Here is a 24,773-nt window from a genome sequence, read left to right as displayed (position 1 = left end):
ATGAACTTACACGGATAAAACTCAAAATAATTTGAGTGTTAAAAAGGGCTCGTAGCTTATTTAGACAAGGCTCACGTCTATTACTCCATCTTTGCTCTATTTCATCTTCATTCGATTTCGTGCTTGCTCGCTCCACACTCTCACTTTAGTTTGGGTATGAGTTTTCCTAAATTGAGTGAAATACAAAAGCATTTTTGCAATGAATCGGATATAAGTCACTGAATTCATATTGAATGAATGAAAGTTAATTTCCGTCGGACCGGGATGTTCCTACTATTCTCGATAGGCAAATCAAAAGAGAATGCGCTGTCAGGAGTTTGAATTCGGCAACGTTCATTTACAAATATAACTATCTAGCACACTACTTATATGAAGAAACCTATCTGTTTCAAAACATTTCAAATGATGAGATTAGTATGTTGTGACGATTCGTTCGGGTATGGTATATGCTGTGATCCTCTTCATACGTACGCGAATAATACCCAGATCGACGAAACTATTTCAACCAAGAACTTGAGAGAAGAGCAAGTCGGAACGCATGATATGCCAAAAGTCACCAACAGTGTTTTGGAATTTGATGAACAAAATGCAACAACCATCACGCGTGGCGACGAGAAGCAAAGATTACGAAGCAAGATTAGGGTTTTTACAGAGCAAACCCAGAAACGCGCTAGTGCTCGAGCAATGTTTTCCATGAGTTCAACATCCCGGGCTTCGAATTACCCAAACGCCGCCGCATCCTCCGGACCGCCGTCAAGGGGATACGAGCGCTAAACAAAGATTCGACGCGATCCGATACGAGTACAGCCGAATGACTTGATCCTCCTTCAATTCGTTCCTCGCCACGAGGTCGACCCATCCTTGCCCTACCAAGTGGTACTCCGTCTCCCTCTTGCTCTTCAAATCTAACCTTATCAGGCCCAAGTGGCAACTCTCGCCGGACGGCCCCAGCAGCAAGACCTTCATCTCCGTCGGCGCCCCGTTCTTGTCCCGGGTCTTTAGCGCTTCCTTCTCGGCCGTCCTAAGAAACTTGGCCTGGAGTTGCCGCTTAGGCAACCTGAGCCTGCGCGCGGGCGGGCTCACATCCTCATTGCCGAGCGGCTTCTCGATGAGGAGAACCATTTCGCACCCCCTGATCATGTCCCCGGGGACGACACCCGGGAAGAAAGTGCCCCGGACTCTCTCGCAAAGAGCGCTAGGGTTGTCGGATGAAGATGAATCCGCTGCAGACGATTCTTGAGACCGGCGCGCTTCTTCTCGCGAAGCGGTCGCAGCCATCGTCAGTATATCGAGCTTTCTCGTGCTCGCTTTGCTGTCAATCTCCACTCGTCCGGTGCAATCTTTGCGATCATCGGGACAGGGAGCGTCGCATGCCATTAGTCCTTTTCCGAGTTCATCGGGCTCTTGTCGATAGTAGGGAACATCTCGTATCTCGCCTTCTTCGAGTTCATCAGGCTCTTGGCGATAGTAGGGAACTTCTCGTATCTCGCCTTCTTCGAGTTCATCGGGCTCTCGGGGATCGTAGGGAACAACATCTCGTATCTCGCCTTCTTTGAGTTCATCGGGCTCTCGGTGATCGTAGGGAACAACATCTCGTATCTCGCCTTCTTCGAGTTCATCGTCCGAGATTCGTGGGCTGTTTCTTCCGAAGCGGCTCGACATCTTCTCGCTCCCCGTGTTTGGCCTCTCGAGCGCAGAAGCGAGATGCGGTACGGGGTTCGAACAATGGAGGTGAAAGACGAAGAGGGAAAAAACGACGATTGACGGAGAGTGCTCTGTGAGAGTTGAGAAAGTTTCGAGAACCGATCGTGAAAGTTGGGGAGTTGATTCTGTAGCAGAAGGCGAAATGAAGACGAGCAGTCCCTCTTTCTAACGGTAGTAACTGATCCAAGCACGGTGGTTCAAGTCAAAAGAACCCAACCATTAATAAGCAAAGAAATCCACGTGGCAATTCGTTAGGAATTTAGAGTTTCTGAGAATCCGTTTGTTCAGATCACTCCAATTTTTGTTTTTTGTTGGTAATTTGAAACTCGTTATTGTAATTTTTTTTTGTTGTATCTTTCAGTAATTTCATTTTTCTATTTTTGGGATGAACTTTTGGCCTAGAAATAAGATGAAACAAAAATAAGAAGTAGAAATCTTCTATTTTTATATCTCCGGAATAGAAACTAAAACAAGAAACAAGAATTCTTCTCATTATTCAATCTCTCTCTATTGCACGTGTTCTCCCCCTCTCTCACGTTCGTGCCGCTAGTCGCCGGTCGCTTGCCGTCGGCCCCGATCGCCTCTCTCTTTTCCTTGCCACAGGCCGTCATTCGCCGTTCACCGGCCGCCGATATCCCGTCACCGTTCACCGGCCGTCGGTCTTTAGCCCCGCTCCCATTCGCCTTTCTCCATTTGCCATCCTCCATTCGTCGACCTAGGCCTAATGGCCGACAATCGTAGAAGTTTTATGCTATTATCAAACGAATTTATGTTTATGGGAACAGAAATTTTGTACGCGTATCACTGGTTAAAAACTCGTCCATGGAAATATAAATAGAAAAATCTTTTGGGCTAGAAATAAAGCCCGAAAAGAAATCATTTGACTAGTCAATTGGACGTCGTTATTGAGAGGATAATAGGTAGCAACCGAACTCCATTAGTTATTCATGAAAGCTTCATTCGTTGAAATGAGGACACATGGCTCAGAAAGACGTAGAAAAATGATATCTCATTGAACAAATTAAAAATTCATAAATCATATTACACATTTGGCTAAAGTTTATGGATGGCATTGAACAAATTAAAAATTCAAAAATCACATTATATATTACGTCAAAATTCAAGGACCATTTGTATCATTTTACTATAAAGAACCATGTGAGCTATGTAAGTTAGGATCCGCACGGAGAATGGTATCGACTCTAAGTAGATCGGTAGCAGAATTCCACAGCTTGATTGTACGTCGGCCATCCAGTTTACAAACCGTCTTTCCAGTTTGGATATGCATATTTGTGATCGGAGAAACAACACAGACAAACATAACAGGCTTGTGAACAATTTCGTTAAGACAGCTTCCAGGAATCAATAGCGTAGAATTTTCACTTCCGAGAAGGTTACATCCTAAAGAGCGAGAACCGGGTTAGATCACTTCGAGGTCTAAACCATCCGAATACGTTAAACAGATAAAAGTAGATCAACGTAATCAGATGAAGTTGCACGAGAGTGAATCGGAGCAAGTTATGGGTAGAAATGAGGATCAAGTAGTAAATATGTAAGAAATGATCTGCCACGAAAATTGGAGGGCTAAAGATTAACCTGTAGAATTGAGGATGAATATGAATCAAGAGATAAAGTTCTTCGCGAAAAGAATCGAGTTATTTCACAATTCGTGAATTTAGGAGCTGAATTTTATCTAAGGGTTCCCTAAGTATATAATAAAGGAGCTGATTATGTCACAGTAAAATTCCAGTGCCTGAGGGCCCTCCAAAAGCCGACTGCTTAGGACGATCTGGGCGTGATCTGGGCATTCGCCGCTTCTGACACGGCTAAATCCACAGCCTTTCATGATCCATTGGACGAGAACTGATGATTTGCATGTGCATTCCTAAAATTATGACAGCATATCAAGGCAATGGTCAGATTAACGCATGCATAAGCAACATCAGTTCTGCACCTTACTAAAGTGAAACAACGTAGGCCCTTGTTCATCACAACATGAGAGGGAAAAACAGAGACTTTCCAAGTGATTTCTTCAAAAGCCAGGGAGAAAAACCACGTTAAGGTTATTATGGAAATCTTGTGACCAAGAAATATTGATAGAGCAGATGACCTATGGTGAACAACTTTGAAGCATATGGATGGGAAAATCAGTTCGAACGTGCTGATGAAATTACGAGTAGAAGAAGGAATGAGTGAAAAGATTGTGGCTCACCAGGGAATGGCATTGCAGCTTTGGACTTAATTTAGACAAACCAACTAATTTAAACCAGGTTTCAGATTACGACATTCATGTTGAGATCCCATTAATGCAACCCGTGCACGCCGTAAAGATTCAGCAATCTCACTGTCCCCTGGACGTTCTCTTCGCAGAACTTCATAGTCTCTGATGGCTTCTTCCCACCGACCAAGCTACAGCATCAAATAAAATTCAGAGAGATGTGATTATAAAGCAAACAAAAAAAAAGCGAACGAAAAATATCAATGCAGAAAAGAGAAACAGATTTTTCAAACCAGAAGACACCTAATTTACCTTTCCATTTGAGACAGCCCTCCGAAGTAGTGCCTTGGTGTAATATGGTTGAATCATGAGAGCTTGGTTGCAGTCTTCAATGGATTTGTCCCACAGTCCAAGCTTAGACCAACAAACAGCTCTGTTGCAATAAAGAACCGAATTGCAGTTATCATATTTGAGGCCTTCCCCATAAGCTGCAATGGCCTCGTCAAATCTTCCAGAGTTGAAAAGATCATGACCACGAGCACGAGCATTGGCTACCATTTTGACATTACTCAGCAGCAATGCAATGTCCGCATTGCTGTAATCAATACGTCCAGCTTTCTCCACTGCTGCGACTGCATTGTCAAACCTGCAAGACATGACAATGATTTCTTAATTGCCCGCAAAAAAAATCACCCTTAATTCTCAAAGTTCTGTATCAGGAACATACCTTCCCATTGCCATGTCAACCTGGGACTGAACATAGAGCACATATGCTTCAGCAAACATGCCACAGAACTTACTTTGTGAGTAGAAAGGCAAATTGGAGATAGCTTTTAGGCTCGTCTCTGCATCTTGAAGTTTATGGAGCTTTAACAGGGCTTCTGCTTTACAAGCAAGAACCTGCAAATTTTGCACATGATGAGTCAACAAAAATCCAGCTTTCAGTCAGGGAACTAAGGGAAATTAACCATTTGACCCAGGGATTTTACCAGAGGAGAAGATTTAGCTCCTGCTTCCATTACCGCATCAGATTCCTTGACTGCATTTTTCCAGTCTCCAATTTTTCTGGATTCGATGCAAAGGTTCAGATGCTTTTCCAGTGATTGCAGCTTACTCAACTCACATGGGTCAGGCTGCTGGCCAGGATAACAGAGATGATGTCGAGCATTTTCAACCTGTCCTAGCCTTGGAAATACGCAAGTGCAAGATTATGAATTAAGATCATCAACTTTCAAAGCTAAGTATCCTTACAGAACATAGAAAACAGAGAACTTGTTTCATTCCGCCATCACATGATTCCACATCAACTCAAAAACAGGGAAACCAATTAGGAAAACACGTTGAAAATCCAAATCGGTTAACAGAAAAAACTGAAAATCCCACACAAGGAGTCAACTTAATGCATCCGTAGTTCCCGCTCACATGAGTAGCAATCAATCTGAACAAAACCGATAGAAAAGAAGGCAGACAAGTAAAAGTCAGGATGCCGCATTGAATTCCATTGCTACTTAACAAAAAGGAAAGCAGTCACAAAACGATTCATCAAGAATTTGAGACCCAGCTTCCTAATGGGTGATAGAGGTTTGAGAACGAAAGTATAACACACCAATCACGACAAAAGCCTGCAGACAATTCCACGGAAAAGTCTTAACGGAAATATGACCTTTATTGACTACACAGCAGAACCAAATCACCTGTCCAACGAAACCTAAGAGAAAGAAACAGAAGCGTCCCGTAGTAATCATAATTGAACTTTGAAAAACAAGCTTTACTTCGTGTAATCTCTGCTAACTAATCTAAAAGATGTAACTTTTAGCGACGGCAAGATATCAAACACAAGAAAGTTGAGCGTATGTGTATGATAAATCACGGACCAGATCAAATCGTATACCTTAGATAAAGAGAAGCTAATCTCTGACGAGCCCTTCCATGACCAGGCTCCAGCCTCACGGCTTCCTCGCACTCCGTCACCGCCTCACCCAACCTCCCTAAAGCCGTCAATGCCGCGGCACGATTACTTCTATACGACGCGTTATCAGGCGAAATCGCTATGGCCCTGTCGTACAATAACAAAGCATCTTCGAATTTCCCTTTTCTGTACAGTTCGTTCCCTGCGTTTTTCACATCCTCTGGATCTAAACTCGCCATTCCTCTCTTAACAACAGATTCGCCGACAGATTTTCCAGTAGTCGTCTCTGCTACACTTCCATTACTCGTCTTTGGAGTGCTAGCACCGCCACGCATTATGCTTCCGTGGCCGTAGTTTCCGCTCCCAGAGCTCAACGTGGCCATTCTGTTACCGTTCGCATTGGTGAGATTCGGTTTCGAAATCTTCCCCGACGGACAAATGTTGCCGCTCAAACCCACTACATTCGCGTGATGATTCGACGACGTAATGCTGCTGCCACTGGCACTTGAATTCGGGGTCAAACTCCTGCTCGAGTGGATCAACGGAGCCCCGGCGGAGGCAGATCGCCGATGACCTCGCCTCGGCGTCCGCGACGGCGCCGATTGGAGAGTCTCCGCGTCGCTCGAAGCGTTCGCGCTCGTCTTGCCCGAGACCGAGCCAGAAGAACTCGAGGAACTGCTCGAGGTGGTAACCGTGGTGGTCGCGCCGCCGCCAATCGATTTCCGAGCCGTCAGCGGCGAAACAGGCGAGCCTAGATCGAGCTCCCTGTAGTCAGGCTTGTTCACCTCGCAGCTCGCCGAGCCCGCGAAACGCGCCGCGAGCGAGTCAACGCCGGTGCCATCCCCGGCCGCCTTGCCCGCACTCGACATCGCCGCCCGCAGCCTCGAGCTCGGAGAAACCGCAAGCCGCGTCGCTTCGCCCTGTATCTCGCTAGATCCCGCCTTCTGGCAGTGTCTTTCGCGCAATGCGAGAGGTCGCGGACTAGCTGACGACTAGATTGGATCTCGTGGCAAGAAGCAAAGAATGTGGGAACGAGAAAGAGAGGAACTCCATAGAGAGAGAGAGAGAGAGCTGCAGGGGTAGAGAGAGAAAGCTACTTAACTTATATGCTGATGAACGATCTGCTCTCTCTCTCCCTCTTCCCCCTCCATGAAACTCTCTTCGTCTTCGAAGAGTCGCTGCAGCTTCACGAGAAGCCTCCTCTCTCTCTCTCTCTGTCCGAAGAAGAGGAAGAAGATGACGATGAGGATCGACTGTGATTTTGTATGGGGAAACTTTTTTTTCTTTGTCTTTTTTGATTAAATTTATTGCGCTCGTTCGTTTGGTTGCGGAATTATTTATTATTATTTTTGCCAGCCATTTTTGCCGCCGCATTTAATTTTTTTGGTAATTCTTTAATTACGGTACGATCATCTTTGTTAAAGGGAGCAAGGCAAGTTGATGCCAAAATTAGCCGTAATAATTTGGTTGGTGTGCTCCCCACTAACCATCCTTTATTCTTCATTGCTTAATGCATAATCAAAGTTTCAATTAGTCGATGTATTGGGTAAACAACCTATTCTTTTCTACCAAGAAAGATGTAAACTTTTTGTAGCATGACGGTCTGAAGCCCTAGTAATTTAAACATTATTTGCTCAATAATTCTCGGATGTCCAAATGGTACTTTTTAATTTCATATTGTGATGCGGAATGTATTGGTAGTGCGTTTCTGGATCGATTGGATATTAGAAATCCAATCGGAAGTGCTAAACGATGATGTGCCAAGAACATGCGGATCGGGTTCAACGACGTCGGATCTAGCCCAAATTCGGTTGGTCGAAGAGAAACGGCGTCCTAATCAATATTCATTGCCTTCGGCCGTGACTAACGATGGATTTTGGCGATTTGGGAATGTCCAGATGGATTTTTCTATTTTTTTTTTTTTTTTTAGGATTTGTAGGATTTATAAATGGCAGTTTTGTAATTTTGAATTTTATATTTATAATCCTACTAGGATTAGGATTAGAGTTAACACCCTATAAAAGGTGTGTTTATGACGTTTTTTTAAGATGATCATTATTTCTATTATCAAATTTCTCGAGATTTCTCTCTAAAGCAAGGATTTGCTTGTTATTTTCGTTGAACGCTACGTCACGTAGATAGATCACACGAGTCCCTCGAGTTGAATTTCTCGAAGCACGAATGGGAAAGCTAGCCACCGGAGAAATTACCGTAACAACATCTTCGCGGTACCGTTCTCTCCGGAATCAAGTAATTTCTTTTTTAAGATTTGATTTTTTTTCGCGCATAGGAATGATTAGGTTTGCAAGCTCCTTCAATTCAAGGCCAACAGACCATAAATAGAGAGCATTTAACGCTATACCAAGGAGGAGGAGCAAAGAAGAGACACGAAAGTGCATGAATTTGGATATATGTGGATTTATTTCTCCATCATTATTTCATTTTATTTTTTTATTTTTATTTTTATTTATTGATTTTTATTTTTATTTTTATTTATTTTTTTTTTTAGAGAGAGAGAGAGAGAAGGAAGTGAATGGAGATTGCTTGGGGGAGGTAAATCGTAAATGTGAATGTACTTGGAATTGGAACCGGGCCTTTAATTTTTGGGGGTGTGGCGGGGGTGACGAATGAAGTGATGACGTGGACTTTACCCAAATATCACATCGTTCCATGCATTCCGTACTCCCCGGAATTTTCTCTTTGCTACGGAAGCCCCCCAAGCAATTCTTTTGCCAACTTCGATGCCTTCCTAAATTAGTTGGACCGTTGATCACGCCGTTCCGATTTATCGATTTCCACGTGGATTATCGTAGTAACGGAAGTAAAAATTCCGACAAGAACTAGGAGATGAAAATTAATTTATGGGCGAAATGAGATGAGGTAGTAAATGTTAAATTAGAGGTTATTGATTTCAAGATGAGTCGAATTTGCTACCCAATTCATCAATTTGCACGTAGATTATCATCGTAAAAGGAGGGAAAATATGGCAAGAATGAGGGGGACGAAATTAACTTATGGGCGGAACAAGATTAGTTAATAACGTGAAAGTATTGTGCTAAATTCGAGGTCATCAGTTTCGAGAGGAGTCAAATATGTTACCCAATTCATCAAGTTACACGTGGGCTGTGGTCATAAAAGGAAGGGAAATATGACAAGAATGAGGGGATGAAATTAATTTATGGGTGAAACAGGATGAGTTAATAACGCGAAATTATTATGCTAAATTCGAGGTTATCTGTTCGTCGAATCTCGAGTTAAAATTAGGAACTGATGTTGTGGCCTCTGAATTCAAAATATTGGAATCAAGGACTGAACAAGTGAATTTAAAAACCGCCTTTGTCCGGTTTTCGATTCCTTTCTTTCCCTTTCGCCTATGGCTGGTACTCGGCCATGGCCGGCGATTGGCCACATGCGAGGGCTGGCTAGGATGTCGCGATTTTCGCAAGCCACAAGCGAGGGTCGCTTTTTTCTGATTCGGCAGAGCGGCCTTGTCAGACAAAGCTTGAGAGGCATGACATCGGACAGGGCACCAGGATTAATGGGGTTGAGGGAGGGCTCGGGGTGGGGGGTGATAATTAGTTGTTTTTTTTTTTTCATTTCGCCCTTTCCTAATACCAAAACCAAAATAAAATGCCTCTTTCGACCCCTTAACAACAAAAGGGAGTCTTCGCAAAACAACCCATGCGATGGTTCGGGAACAGCAAACGCACTTGGACTCATTGAACGAGCAATCACAAAAGCTTAAAGCATAGGGACCAGATGAGCAAATTAAATGAATCGAAGGGTAAAGCAACAGCTCCCAAGCGATTGATTGGATCGATTCCATGACTGTTCCAACCATCAGTCCTCGAGCAAACCGGGGTCCCCGCAAAAAATTCATCCCTTTCAAATTACCCGGTGCGGCACGTCAAGGCTGCATAGCCGAAACCTACCTGGGAATCTCACGTTTGACTCCGAGCAGACGGTCCAAGAACTTTGACCCGACATGCAATGTGAACTCTCAACTTTTAGCTTGTTCAATATAGTTCCGAAATTTTCAATTAGTTCAATGAAATCCATTGATTTTTTGATACGTATTCAGCATAGTCCCCGAACTAGATGAAAATGGTCAATGTTGTCTTTCCGCTGGTTCAAGTTCAAGGGACGATATTGAACATTTTCATCTAATTCAAAAACTATGCTGAATATGTACCGAAAGTCCAGAAATTAAATTAAACAAATTGAAAGTTCACGGATCTTGTTGCATCTTGTGTTAAAATTCAAGGACGATATTGAATAAGTTAAAAGTTCATGAACCATTTGTGACGATTTTTTTCGAAGATAATGCTAATTGAGCTGTAATCTCGCGCAAGCGCGTCATGTGAATATGCTGCGTGCAAGGATGAATCGAACATCACTCCGGGGTCTGTCAACAGCATCATGGCCCGAGTGGGTCATTTCGGCAAAAACGTACGGTGGGGTCATGGGGGTGTGGCGCGAGTCCATGATGTGGAACTGTTTCCATTCTTGGTGGGCACGTCTGTGTGCATTGCATTAGCTGTGTCCAGTTTTCTCGACCCGTCTCCTTTTCGTTTCCCTTTTGACTCAACAACTCCAACTGTGTGCCCAATTCCCATCGACAACATTAATTCTCCCAAAAATATAATTGATAACAAGGCCCTTTTTTTTTTTTTTTGGTTAATATCACTAGAAATTTCAAATTGAGTACATCTCATAATAAATTTATCTTGAACTTTTTTTTTACCATAAAAATTTTCAAACCGATACACATGTTACAAATCTATCACAAACTATATGTTTTGACCACCAAAAATCCTAAATTGGCATATCCGTGATAAATTCACCATAAATTAATTTTTTTGACCACGAAAAATTTCAAGCTAATACACTCGTGATAAATTTATTCTCCGTTAAATTGTGTTAATACCTCAAAAAATCACAAATTAATATACCTGTAAAAATCTCAAGTTGGTACATTCATGAACCGTCACGTGTCATCCAACTCATCAATTTGACAATTAGATTTAACGAAAACTAACGGAGGGTAAATTTGCCATAGATGTACTGGTTTATAGTAAATTTATCACAAGTATATCAATTTATATTTTTTGTGATAAAAAAAATAGTTTGGATAGATTTATCGTACGTATGTCAATTTAGAGTTTTTCATAATATTAATTTCTTTTTTTTACCCTTTAATTTTTCCCGCTTAAAGGTAAAGAGACAGTAACCTAGAGAGAGAACAAGAAAGCATAGAGCAAGAATGTCAGAGCATCCACCAAACCCTAATAGCGGAACCGCATATCCGTCTACATTTTCGCAGTGGTTGTTTCCAAGACACATTAGAAAAATTGGGAATAATGGAAAAATAGAAAATGGAGGTGGGGTGGCACAACGGAGAGACGAAGTGGGGAGGGTATCTGACATTGTCGACATGTACAGATGGAATTGGAGGCAAGCTCTGACGTTCCATTGCCGTGCCAGCTGAGTCACCCAGAGAACCCTATGTTCCCCCCGCCCACCCAACCCATGCTCGTGGGTGTACCGGCTGAAGTTCCATCTTTGCCCGGATTCCACATGATATATGCTATTGACACGGGCCGGTTGCTCCGTGTCTCGCGTGGGCAATTTTCCCGCACTCATATCCCCTTCGGGGTGGAGCATGTGATATCATTTCATTATAGTGAGAGAGCGCTGCAGAAGGGAAGAGACAACCGGATCCCTAAGAGTGGTGTTAGGACGGTTTGTATGAGGAGTTCTAGGTCCGATAGAATATATCTTTAGGAGCTTTGAAAGCGGGGCTGACCTCCCATATATAAACCGGTCTGGAGCCGATACCGCTCTCTTGATGAGATCATGACATGCCGAAATCGCTTATTGTGCCTAAAGTATTCTACTCGTCCTATTCGATGTAATTGATGCCCGAGCTTAAGTTAAGCGTAATATGATCCAATAGAGGAAAGCTATTTGTCTAAGTATTCTATGGAGCAACTATATGAGAAAGGTTGGGTTGGCTTGACTTAGTTTGTCTTGCCAAGCGCCGCACGGGCTAATTCCGTTATTGAGATCCGTTCGCCCGTGACACTATGCTAAGAGATTATGCTTAGACATCAATGTCTAAGCTATTTCGGAGACAACAAGAAGGGCTCTCTCGAACTCTAGCCCTCTCTTTTCGGGCTGGAGCGATCGATCGAGGTCCGGGAATGTGCCGATTCGAGAGGAAAAGAAGGGGGGGCCGAAAAAGGGTTCATCGTCGGTCGGTTTTCGTTGGCTAGATTTCGTCGTCGATCGGTTTTCGTTGGCTAGATTTCGTCCGCATCGATCGGACGTTTAGGCAATATCTATGTACGAAAAATTTCTCGTGTGACTTCAAAGTAATCCGATATCGCCTAGTGGTGTTTGATTCTACTAAATCTGATCCACGACGCATTAAGATGAATATTGCCCGTCGCGTAACAAATTACCCCCAAGTCAAGTATTGTGTTGGATGCCACGCACTTAGAAAAGAATCTCATAACAACAACATTCTTTTACGCCCGTGAGACGACACTGCGATTGCTAATGACCCATTAGCTAAAGACTAAAACTGATTTTTGTACGTTCTCTTTCCCAAATCTGTATGATTGGGGTGAGCAAACTAGATCGGACCGGCTGGGTTAGTCCCGTCCTTGAGGGGGGCGGTCCGGCCGCCGGTCCCATTGTTGGAACCGGTCACTGGGCGGTTCGGTCCTCAATTTCCATGGTGGACGGGATCGGACCGCCTAAAATATACATAATTAGAATAAAATTAGAATCGTGGAATGTAATCTGTATTTGTATAAAACGCATCGGATTGCTATGTAGGACATGGTTCACTTATTGTATCCGACGGAAGAAAGTTTCAGCGAATTCACTTCTCTTGTGACAACGGGACTCTGAACCCTCAACCGAGGCCGAAATGGGAGCTCGGCTTTGCACCAATTACTAATCTGGGATGCTGGTGAGCTTTATATGAACAACTGCAGATTTAGCCAAAACAACCACAGAAAAAAAAAATGGGTGCTGAATAGTGATTCTTTTCGACCAAATAAAAAAAATGCCGATTCTTTTATGGTAGACACAGTTCATGTTGATTTGGGAACACTAGAAACGTGTAATCTATTTCTCTAGTGTGTATGTTTTATTAGGTTAAATGGTTGAGATTGAAAGTGATTAGTTTAGATCCAAGGGTCATATTTCTATAATCAATTATTGTTAGCAGTCCCACCAGGACTGGACCGAGATTGAACTAAATCGCTGGTCCCGGTCCTGTCTAGTCTCGGTCCCGAAAATTTGGGGATCGGGACTACCAAGTCGGTCCCATGTTTCATACCGGGACCGGACCGGCCTGCACCATGCACACCCTTATGTAGGGGTGATCGGTTCCAGAATGGATGGTTTTTACCCTAGAATCGAGAACCGCCCGTTAGGGATCGGTTCGGTAAAATGTGAACCGTGAACCATCCGCTCGTTTGATAGATCCACCCAAAAGTCGAACCACCGGTCCTGTCCGATTTTCTTTTGGATTCCGGTTACGGTCATACCAAGCACCAACATCAATTAAAAAAAGCAAAAGGAACCAATCTCTAGCAGTTGAAGGAGGAAAAATTTCAATAATGCAAGATAGCAATGTGGACAACAATTTAGTACCATTGCCGCATGAAAAAATTTCAATATGCAAAATAACAAGCATTGTAATATTTGCAAAAGTTATTTCAAAAGAATATATATTTGTATTATATAAATGGACCGGTTCGATTGGGCCGGTTGGATGGTTCTCATTCGAAATCGAGAACCGAACCGGTACCCGCTGGTTCCATAAAATTGGAACCGGAATCCGGACCGTATCCGTCGGTTACCATCTATAATCGGCCGGTTGAGTACGGTCCGGTCCTGTCCGATTTGGGTGGATTATGATTTTTTTCTCACCCCTACCCTTATGTGTGAGATTAGGCGGGCCCGTGTGACTGTCGGTCTTACACTATAATACCACTCATGACCCCGCAAATTATATTTGTTAATTCATGCCCTAATTGATAATTAAGCAACCTCAGCCATTCTAAATTCGGCAATATCTTGCTGTATTTTTCAGTGGGTCCTTAAGCGAAAGAGAATATGCCTCCCCACTACGTCCTAGATAGGCCGCGCAACGATTAATCAAATCAAGAGGATAACGATGGTATGGTCAGATTCATGCTAAAATTGAGTTTATATTAATCAAATCCCAGCACGCAATGCCATCGCTAAGGTCCGATAAGCCAAAGGGGAAAGACAAACCTTCTAATTCACCCCCAGAAAGAGGAAGAAGCCGAGACTGTCCAGAGATAAAACTTAGAGGCTGTCTTGTCTTATACGATTTAATTGCTTTTTCGTTATACGATTTTTGCTGGGAAAAATTGTCCAAAAAATCTTGAACCCGTTGCACTTTTATCAATTTGAGTCTTAAACTTTTTAATTTTATCAATTGAGTCCTAAAGGCTTTCATGTTTTGGCAAATTGAGTTCACCCGATAAATTTTGGTTGGAACTCATTGACATGGATGAAGGTCATCCTACGTGGCACGACTAGCGCTAACGCGGTAACTCTTATATTTTAATGTTTTTTTGAGTTCTTTAATTCATTTTCTTATTTTCTTTCATTTATTTTTCCTTGCCCCGATCTAGGCGATCCTCGCTGGGCACAAGAAAAAAAGAACAAAGAAAAAAATAAGCCAATAACTTTTAAAAAATAAAATATTATTAAGATTTGTCAATTTCAATGTCGGATTGTGCCACGTATGACGGCCGGCAAACTTTTTTTTTTGTAAAAATTGGCTATATTGACTTAATTGTCAGAACGTGAAAATGTTTATGACTCAATTAATAAAATTAAAAGATTTCCGACTGAATTGACAAAAATGATATAGATATAGGACTTGTTGAATCATTTTTTTCCAATATTCGCCTTCGTTCGTGACTTTTGACTTTAGGTCGATGCTCTCGTTAACAACAAATACTTGAAACCTTACATGACCTTTGACCCATTTTTCCCCCTAATTTCGAAAAACAGTATGGTCCTATATATATAGGGTTTTGGACTTGTGGCACGAGGTGAAGGAAACGACATCGATGTGGGATTGTACTTATAGCCATACGCGACTGCCCACTATTTTGTTGGAAGCAGGCCAAGAAACAAAAGGCCTTGCCTTGATTTGAGCATTTGTAATTGGAAGTAAGATAAGGAAGTTTCCTAAGTGTGGCCATCCAACAAAGAGATCATCCCTCACCTTTTTTGGATTTTGTGTGCTACGACAACTTGTGCTTAACCATGTGGCGTCCGTCTCTTTTCCTAGCGAAAGAAACGGGCCATGGCATTAGGTATATCCGATGCACATACTTTGCTTGTGAGTTTAATCGGTGTGAAGCTTCTTTTCGGCCTCTCTGAAATAGACACACTAGACTGGCTAAACGAGCAAGCCGGACCTAGGGCTCGTGTTTGGGCTGCAGTGGCCTCGGGCCTCAGAATGTGGGAGGAGTTTTTCTTGGGAAATTTATGTTTTTCGATATCGAACAGATCGAAATCGTGGGCACAAAGGCTCAGGCAAGCCAAATTGTGATCCGGAGGAGTTTGGACATAATTGTCGGCCAGCTGAGCTGGGGCGGATCTGGACCGGCTCGATCGATAGGCAGACCTAGGCGAGTCGTTTCCTTATGGAGTTTTGCACGAGCTCGCTGCACTTTTCGCAAATAAAATCTTTGGGGATATTGAATGTTGGACAAGTTTGGGCAGGATTATTTCAGGCCTAGTGTTGGGCCCAACTAAGGACGACCATTCGAAACTAAATATGTCGACAAGGATTGGCTCGTGGATATGTTCATGTTCCAATCGCACGGTTGCAATTGGAAAACGGAAAGCATTCTTCAGGTTTTGTTCGTGCATAGGATGATGGATGTGCAAGCGAGTCGCCGCTCTTTCCTAAGAGTAAAGCGGCGGGAGTAGTGAACTGTAATTATAGAAAGGTTGGAAGACCTGGGTTGAATAGCCATGTGGATTTGTTCCCAATAAAACGCGGCCCAATTGAATTCTGAGCATTTTTACGCGAGAGAGGGGACTACCCTCTGAGCCTAAGTAGTCCTCTTTCACCGATAGAGTAGAAGTAGAGTGAGGAAAAGGTGAAAAGGACCCTATTTGGAGGAAAACAATGGCTAGAAACGAATGCTAACAACCCGTGGGTTAAGGTGCAGAAGGAGGAATCCGTCCGAGGAAGGGGTCGGGTCTGATTAGCTAGTTAGTGAAGCAATATTACCATTGTGATAATCGATATCTAATTTGAGATAAAGGTGTCAAATGGGTGGGTTGGATTGAATTTGAGTCGGATTGAGTATGGTCCGATTTGTATTGATCTGTCTAACTAGTAATTGGTATTGACCCACATTTAATGACCCACACCCAATCCGACTTGACCTACTACTGACCTATACCCGACTCACCCGTTTTCACACACACACATATGGATACATGTATACACATATTCACACACACATATACATATAATTATATATGAAAGGTTAATAGGGATTCAAAAACTCACTAAATGTTTCCATTAATTATGGAAAGAAGAACATATGAATATTCTCAATATGGTGACCCTGCCATCTTCAAGGAAATAACAAAGCAATCTTCCACTTCACCAAAAAGCAAACCTTCACCTCCATAATCTCTCTCTCTTTCTAACCAGCCATGGACGGTCCCGACGCAGACCTTGGCCTTAGCAACTTCACGAACGGCCACATAATCCTAATCACTAGTACAAACCAACTAAACTCCGCACTCAAACCCATTCCCACCACCATTGCCGCCCACCGGCAACGCCAGCGGATGGCGGTAGTGGTGGGTGGCCGGAGGTGGCGACTAGCGGCCTTTGACCCAACCCGAATACAACAGTGGCTTAACCTTTTGATGAGTTTTTATGTGAGTTCCATGGAAAACCCATTTTCGACTCATCAGATTTAGTTTCAATTTTTTGGACTTATTTTTACTAGGCCCTCTAAAAACTAACAATCCTATGGAACCCATTTATTCAAAATATGGATAAAAAATAGGTCACGAAACCATATTAACAGCTCTACTTAAGATCGGTCACCTCCTAGGATTGCATCTAGATACATTTTGCTTAATTTGTTTAGAGTACTAATAATCCACTAATCACGACGCTATTCTCTTGATCAGTCGAGTAAAAAGGAAATTGGGAAAATGGTAAATCGATGATTGTTTTACATGTCAAAGTGATGGGCCTGACAATTTCCCGAGGGTTGTGGAAGTAATCAAGAGGTGGGTTTGGGTAGGCTCGTGAAGTCCCTTCCAGATGATACGAATTTTCTATCTTGGACGGGGGCTCCCACAATTTCTAAATCAATACGAAACTTTTGCTCTATCATCTAGGTGTATTTGTTTCACAAAAAATATTTTTCCGAAAAAATGTTTTCTTTATTTTCTAGCATTTGGATCGCATAGAAAAATAAATCAACGGAACATGTTCTTGCTAGTCAACAGAAAACCTCTGTTTAAAATTCAAGAAAATAATTACATCTTTAAAAGATCGGAAATCATTTTTCATGATATAAAAAGAAATCGATGCTTAGGCTCGAAACTCTGTGCTTGGGCACGAGAACCCCAACACTTGTTCCCAAGCCATTCGCAACATACCTGGGTCTAGAGGTCCGTCGGGATCCCCGGAGGCCGGCCCTAGGTCCACAGAAGCCGGGCTTGGAACCCCATAACCAATGCACAGATCCTCGGTGCCCAAGCATGAGTCTCAGTCCATCAAGGCCGGGCTTGAGACACTAGTGCCCGTGCCCGGTGCTCGGGTCCCTAACACCGAGATTGAAACTCCAATGCTCGTGTTTGGATACCTTGCACCCGAGCCCAAGTCCATTGAGGTCGAGCCCCGAGAACTAGATGCCCATGTCCGGATCCCTAGTGCCCAAGCCTGAGTCACCAATACCCGGGCTTAGGTCCATCGAAGCCGGACTTGGGATCTCATTGCCAGTGTCCAGTTCCCTGGCCACCTATGCACAAGTCATTGGCACTCCAATAGTGTACATGTATTTAGTGAAATCATATCAGATTTTCATTTTCAAAAGATGGAAAATATTTTTCAAATTTTATCCAAATTACAAGAAAATATTGACATTTTCTGAAAATTAACTTTTTGAAAAATGTTTTTCAAAAATATAACTTATTTCGTAAAACAAACGGAGTTAGAGCGTGAGAAATTGGTACATAGGGAGCAGAGACGCTCCAGCCAAAGCACATAGTCCAATTTATCAGTCCAGTGAAACAGGAACAAAGGAACCTCAGTGAATCTAAAGAACCGGTCCATCTCAGAGCACTCTCTCCGGCACGTCGATGACTACCGCTTCTCTTAATTCTTGGAAAGGATTCATCCTATTTTGATGTACGTAGCAGCATAGATTATCCGGCAAGTCGACGGATTCCCAACCCAATCCGTCGCCACTCCGAAGCTTCGGGACTATAAATTCGAGGGCTAATCTTAGGAGTCTGTGTGCCCACTCCTCCATTGATCGGTTCAACTCTTCATTGTTCTTAAACACCTGCATCTGCTAGTGAAGTCATGGGATCCTTCAGAACCCAACATTGCATTCTGGTGACCTTGATCTTCCTTCTGGGAGCTTGGGCTCATCACGCCGCGAGTCGCGCCCTCCAGCAAGAAGATCCCTTGTACCAGATGCACGAGCAGTGGATGGCCCGTTACGGCCGTGTGTACAAGGACATGGAAGAGAGGCAAAGCCGCTTCGAGATATTCAAGGCCAACGTGCAGCGCATCGAGTCGTTCAACCAGGCAGGCGACAAGGCTTACAAGCTCGGCATCAATCGGTTCGCCGACCTCACGAGCGAGGAGTTCAAGGTGAGGAACCGATTCAAGTCGCACATGTGCTCCACCGAGGCCGCTTCTTTCAAGTACGGAAACGTCACCGCGGTGCCTTCCAGCATGGATTGGAGAAAGAAAGGAGCCGTGACGCCGATTAAGAACCAAGGCCAATGTGGTAAGCTGACGCAATTTAATTCATGAATGAGCATCATTTTCCTTCATTAATCTATTCGACATTCTTTGAGCCTATATGTTGTTAAAATCCTTAACTGTCGTTCTGATTCGATTGTCCTGTTGCCATTGCGAAAATGTAGGGTGTTGTTGGGCTTTTTCGGCCGTGGCGGCTGTGGAAGGAATTCATGGAATCGCCACGGGCAAGTTGATTTCCCTCTCCGAGCAGGAGTTGGTCGACTGCGACGTCGGCGGCCAGGACCAAGGATGCGAAGGCGGCTGGATGGACAGCGCGTTCCAGTTCGTCGAGAAGCACGGCCTCACAACCGAGACGAACTATCCCTACCTGGGCAAGGACGGCAAATGCAATGTCAAATCGGAATCGAACCGCGCCGTGATCATAAAGGGCTACGAAGACGTTCCTGCCAACAGTGAGGGGGCATTGCTGAAGGCAGTTGCCAACCAGCCGGTCTCCGTGGCCATAGACGCTGGAGGATTCCAGTTCCAGTTCTACTCCAGTGGCGTGTTCACCGGAACTTGCGGGACCGAATTGGACCACGGGGTTACCGCGGTCGGATACGGGGCCACCGATGATGGCACCAAATATTGGCTGGTGAAGAACTCGTGGGGCGAGCAATGGGGCGAGGAAGGGTACATAAGGATGCAGAGGGATGTCACTGCCAAGGAAGGCCTGTGCGGCATAGCCATGAAGGCCTCCTATCCTACTGCATAAGTCTGAATGAAAGTCCCCCATATGATGTCAATAATTTTCTACTTTGTGTGATTATTGTATACTGTCATCTTGTGAAGTAAATTATGTACATGAAAAATATTGTGGAATATAATATTAAAATTTCCTATCTTTGCACCGCTAAGTATATGCATGTCGTTTTTCTATTTATATCACGAGGTGTCCTAACTCTTCACCCGTCAATAATTTATGTAAGCAAGCTCCTTGTCCATACTAGCGTTCGACTATCAAATCTACAAACCAAAGTTCGGTGTGGTTACATCCTCTTCACACAATGTAATATCTCTCTCTATTTTAAAACCGTCTAGAATTTGAGTTCTTCATTCAATTGTGGCAAAAGGACACTATAAGTGCCAAAGTTTGTGTCCAACGCTTACTAGATAGGGCTCGGCGACCCCCACGGACCAAGTCCCATCCATCGCCAGCCATTGCTGGCGATGATGGGACAGTGGTGGCGAGGAAGCACCAAGCCCTCACCACAGCAACCCTTCTATTTATTATTATTATTATTATTTATTTAGTGAGTTTCTAGCTTATTTCTTAATTCTTTTTATTGCTGACCGGGATCTTCCGGCTAGCTAAGTATATGACATGGTCCAATAAAGCTTACGGGAGTTGGCACTCAAATATTCATTTAAAAAAAATGGTGCGATAAAAAAATATTGGCATCAAAATTAGCGCCGTATGCAAACTTTGGTACTCAGTATCCTTCTGCTTTCAGTTATGATCAAGGTTTTCTTTTTATCTACGCATAGGTAACTTCTCTATTTGCAACACGAGATATCCGAACCTTTGGCCTATCAATAATTCATATAAGTTGCTCTCTCTTTACAGGCTGATAATCTATCTCCCTAACCCTTAAATTTGCAAACCAAGGTTGCTTGCTTAGCTCTACATATGGAGCAAATTCAGCAAATAGTTCCTACTTTAAACATCTGCTTGTCAATTTCATGGGATCTCACTTACGCAATAGCCAACACAAGAGCTTAGACACTCGTCACATCCTAGATCTTCCCACAATACAAATTCTGATCTCTCTATCTGTTTTAAAGCTATGTAAAACACAGTTCTTAAATTCGATTGTGATCAAGGTTTTCTTTTCATCCACACATATGCAACTTCTTTTCGGTCAGTCTGGATGCTAGATGAATAATTCATTTGGAGTTTGTTTTAAAGATTGTTATCAAGGCTTCATGATTTTTTTTTTTTTGTGATTATGGTTTGAGTATACAATATTGTTATTAATTAAGTACATTCAAGTGATTATGCTCCGATGATATTTTAGAGTTCTTTATACAATAATGCCTTTTTAGTTTATTTTCTTTTTAAAATGGTCAAAAATTTTAATGCAAGACTAATGTTAACCCTCACAAACAAGTACATCAGAAGTATTAGATTTTTTTTTTTAATCTTTCTCACAGGTCTCACTCTAGTCCAAGATTAATTTGATATCGAACTTGAAGCTTTTAGAGGTTTGCCAATTCTGTAGATTTTTCTTTTCTTCTTCGCAAATTGTGAAAATTATAATCTCGACGGATGATGCCAAAAATTCGACAGATTCGTTTGAGATTTACTTGTAATATATGCACAAATTTCACGGGATAATTACAGTAAAGGTCCTAAACTTATTGTACGAATGCCAATTTTATTCCTAAATCTTTTAATTTGGCCAATTTAGTCCTTAAAATTTTACCGATTTGCCAATGTAGGCCCCTAGGCAATTTTGGCAGGCATGACGACCGCTGACTTAGACAATTAATACAAGCTTTTTTTTATAAAAATTTTCTACTTTTTTAGTTATTTTTTGGAATTTTAATTTTTTTTTCCTTTTCATTTTTTCTTTTGTTTCTTCCTCTACCAGTCGCTAGCCATGCAAAGGAAGAAGAAAAACAAAAAGAAAAAGGAAAGAAAAAATAACTATAAATATATAATTCAGAAATTTTTCACAAAAATACAAAAAATTATCCACGTCAATATAGGTAGTGCCATGTTGAATGGCTAGAGTTAGCGTAAGGCCTACATTTGCAAATCGCGACCAAATTAAAATGTTTAAGACTGAATTGGCGTCCATATGATAGGATTATCACTTCTTCTTCTTTTTTGGTAATTTTCCCTATATTTTGCTTGAAGAAATAAAAGTCTTCAAATCTCAATGCAGTACAAGTAGGATAATCTATAGTTTATCCAAATTAAATCCCAGCTTACCATCTTGTCCAAGGATATACAACAAGGAAACTGAACACACCTGGCCGAAATGTTTGCTTTATCATGCTGCAACCAAAGCACAAAGTCCAATTTATCAGTCCAGTGATTCAGTGAAGCAGAAAGACAGGAACTTCAATGAATCCCATGAACCGGTCCATATCAAATCACTCTCTCCGTCACGTAGATGATTACTGCTTCTGTTGATCTGGAAAGGATTTATGTATTCTATATGAACAGCATGGATTATCCGGCAAGTCGAAGAATCCACAAGCAAGTTCGTCGCACGCTCCGAAACTTCTGGTCTATAAATTTGAGGGCTAATCTAAGGAGTCTCTGTGCCCGATCATCCATCAATCAGCTTACTCTTCATTGCTCTTAAGCATTTGCATCTGCCAGTGAAGTCATGGGATTCTTCAGAAACCAATATTGCCTTCTCCTGACATTGATCTTCATTTTGGGAGCTTGGGCTCATCAAGCTATGGGTCGCACCCTCCAGCAGGAAGACCCCATGTACCAGATGCACGAGCAGTGGATGGCGCGGTACGGGCGTGTGTACAAGGACATGGACGAGAGGCAAAGCCGTTTCGAGATATTCAAGGCGAACGTACGAGGCATCGAGTCATTCAATCTGGCAAACAACAAGCCTTACAAGCTCGGCGTCAATCGGTTTGCCGACCTTGCCAACGAAGAGTTCAAGGCGAGGAACCGATTCAAGTCCCACATGTGCTCCACCGAGGCCGCTTCTTTCAAGTATGCAAACGTCACTGCAGTGCCTTCTAGCATGGATTGGAGAAAGAAAGGAGCCGTGACGCCGGTTAAGAACCAAGGCCAATGTGGTAAGTTGATGGCATTTAGTTCATGAATGAGCATTATTTGCCTTCACTAATGGGTTCGACATTGTTTGAGCCAAGATGTTGCCAAAACCTCTATTGTTCTTGTAGTTTCTTCTCCGGGAATGTTGTCGTTCTGATGTGATCGTCCTGTTTCCATTGCAAAAATGTAGGTTGCTGTTGGGCTTTTTCAGCCGTGGCAGCTGTGGAAGGAATTCATGGAATAGCCACGGGGAAGTTGATTTCCCTCTCCGAGCAAGAGTTGGTCGACTGCGACATCGGTGGCCAGGACCAAGGATGCGAAGGCGGCTGGATGGATAGCGCGTTCCAATTCGTCGAGAAGCACGGCCTCACTACGGAGACGAACTACCCCTACAAGGGCACGGACGATAAGTGCAATGTCAAAGGGGAATCGAACAGTGCCGTGACCATTAAGGGATACGAAGACGTTCCCGCCAACAGCGAGGAGGCGTTGCTGAAAGCTGTTGCTAACCAGCCGGTATCTGTGGCCATCGATGCCGGAGGATTCGACTTCCAGTTCTACTCCAGCGGCGTGTTCACAGGACCTTGCGGGACCGAGTTGGACCACGGTGTTACTGCCGTTGGATACGGGGCCAGCGACAGTGGCACCAAATATTGGCTGGTGAAGAACTCGTGGGGCGAGGAATGGGGAGAGGAAGGATACATAAGGATGCAGAGGGATGTCAGTGCTAAGGAAGGCCTCTGCGGCATAGCCATGAAGGCCTCCTATCCTACTGCATAAGTCTGAATGAAAGTCCCCATATGATGCAAATAATTTTCTACTTTGTGTGATCATTGCATACTGTCATCTTGTGAAGTAAATTATGTACATGAAAAATATTGTGGGATTCGAATGTAATATCGAGATTTCCTATTTCACAGCTCTGCGTGTTCAATAAGTGTGGAGTCAAATTGAACTCAGCACTGTTAAATATATGCTTAACGCCCTTTTTCTTTTGGGAAATACTTCCTTAATAGTACTGTGTACAATCTTAACCGTAGATCTACATACCACCACCGCAAGAAGATCACGTCGTCAGAAATAATTGACAGATCTGTCGGACTATCAGACTAACGGCTTCTTTTCTTTTTATATCACGAGGCATCCAATCACTTCTCCCATCCGCAATTTATGTGAGCAAGCTCATGTCCACATGACCAATCATCCCTAGTGTCAGAATATTAATCTACAAACCAAGGTTATAGAAAATGCATTCAGCAAGAGTTCCAAGTTCCAACTTAAGCCTTTTTTTTTTTTTAGATCCCCTTTGCACAATAGCCAACAGAGAAACTTAAAATAGACAAGTTCACCATGGTTACATCCTATTCACACCATGTAATATCTCAATCTACTTCAAAACTATCTAGAATTCAGTTCTCCATTCAATTCCAATCGGTTTTTTTTCTTTCTTCTTTTGTTTAAGAAAATGACAGAAATGGTCTTGAAATGTTCTATTTCCCCAGGCAAAGCTCTTTGCAACGCAATGCCTTTTGTATCGGCTTGCCATTTCATAAGTGGTTCATGAACTTATAATTTATTCAGTGTGATTCATGAATCATAGCTCAACGTGTAATGTGGTCCCTGAATTTTTAATTTGTTCAATTTGATCTCTGAATTTTTTGTATGTGTTCAATTTAGTCCCTGAAATATAAGAAGGTGTTCGATGTTGTAACTCAAAAACTAAGTTAAACTTGTTTCAAAGGTATAGAGATCATATTGAACAAATCAAAATTTCAAGGACCACATTGCAAGTTGAGCTAAAATTCAAGAACCACGTTGCACGTTGGGTCAAAATTTGGGAAGCCAATTGTGTCGTGATCTTCTTCTTTTTGTCTACACATATGTAACTTCTTTTCATTCAGCTTGAATGCAAAATGGATTCTGTTTTGAAGTTCGTTGTCCAGGCTTAATTATAGTTTTGTAATTATGAATTGAGAATGGAATTCGCCATAAGTAACAGCACCTCCCGTCCTGAATCATCTTTTCTAGCCACAGATTAAGCCGCCGCTACTTGTTGTGTTTTTATGTCTTATTAGACCCTTTCCTATATGTATGACCAAAAAACAAAAAAAAA

The 24,773-nt window shown here is 42.7% G+C and overlaps 4 protein-coding genes across 5 annotated transcripts in view; 2 read left to right on the top strand and 2 right to left on the bottom strand.

The window, feature by feature from the left end:
* Positions 1-24,773, bottom strand: part of LOC115746805 — a 959,385-nt gene that overhangs the window by 578,339 nt on the left and 356,273 nt on the right. The window lies entirely within an intron of this gene.
* LOC115746776 (inactive TPR repeat-containing thioredoxin TTL3-like) lies at positions 3,285-7,047 on the bottom strand. 2 transcript variants are annotated; one of them, XM_030682686.2, is made up of 6 exons: positions 5,814-7,047; positions 4,912-5,107; positions 4,650-4,822; positions 4,235-4,568; positions 3,917-4,113; positions 3,285-3,658 (listed from the first exon to the last, which is right to left on the bottom strand). In XM_030682686.2, exons 1-5 carry the CDS (start codon positions 6,698-6,700, stop codon positions 3,961-3,963), a joined length of 1,743 nt encoding a protein of 580 aa, XP_030538546.1. In that variant the 5' UTR covers positions 6,701-7,047; the 3' UTR covers positions 3,285-3,658; positions 3,917-3,960. The 2 variants fall into 2 exon arrangements, with proteins under 2 accessions (XP_030538546.1, XP_030538545.1); XM_030682685.2 differs by having other exon boundaries at positions 3,285-3,589.
* Positions 18,423-19,624, top strand: LOC115731664 (senescence-specific cysteine protease SAG39-like). The gene is made up of 2 exons (XM_030662344.2): positions 18,423-18,895; positions 19,035-19,624. The coding sequence occupies exons 1-2, from the start codon at positions 18,463-18,465 to the stop codon at positions 19,622-19,624; spliced, it is 1,023 nt and encodes a 340-aa protein (XP_030518204.2). The 5' UTR covers positions 18,423-18,462.
* LOC115731743 (senescence-specific cysteine protease SAG39-like) lies at positions 22,207-23,612 on the top strand. Its single transcript, XM_030662345.2, has 2 exons — positions 22,207-22,683; positions 22,851-23,612. The coding sequence occupies exons 1-2, from the start codon at positions 22,251-22,253 to the stop codon at positions 23,438-23,440; spliced, it is 1,023 nt and encodes a 340-aa protein (XP_030518205.1). The 5' UTR covers positions 22,207-22,250; the 3' UTR covers positions 23,441-23,612.

This window comes from Rhodamnia argentea, chromosome 7 (genome assembly GCF_020921035.1).
Source record: "Rhodamnia argentea isolate NSW1041297 chromosome 7, ASM2092103v1, whole genome shotgun sequence".
Classification (NCBI taxonomy): domain Eukaryota; kingdom Viridiplantae; phylum Streptophyta; class Magnoliopsida; order Myrtales; family Myrtaceae; genus Rhodamnia; species Rhodamnia argentea.
Note: the sequence above shows the minus strand (reverse complement) of the source record. Positions and strands in the feature narration are given on the sequence as shown.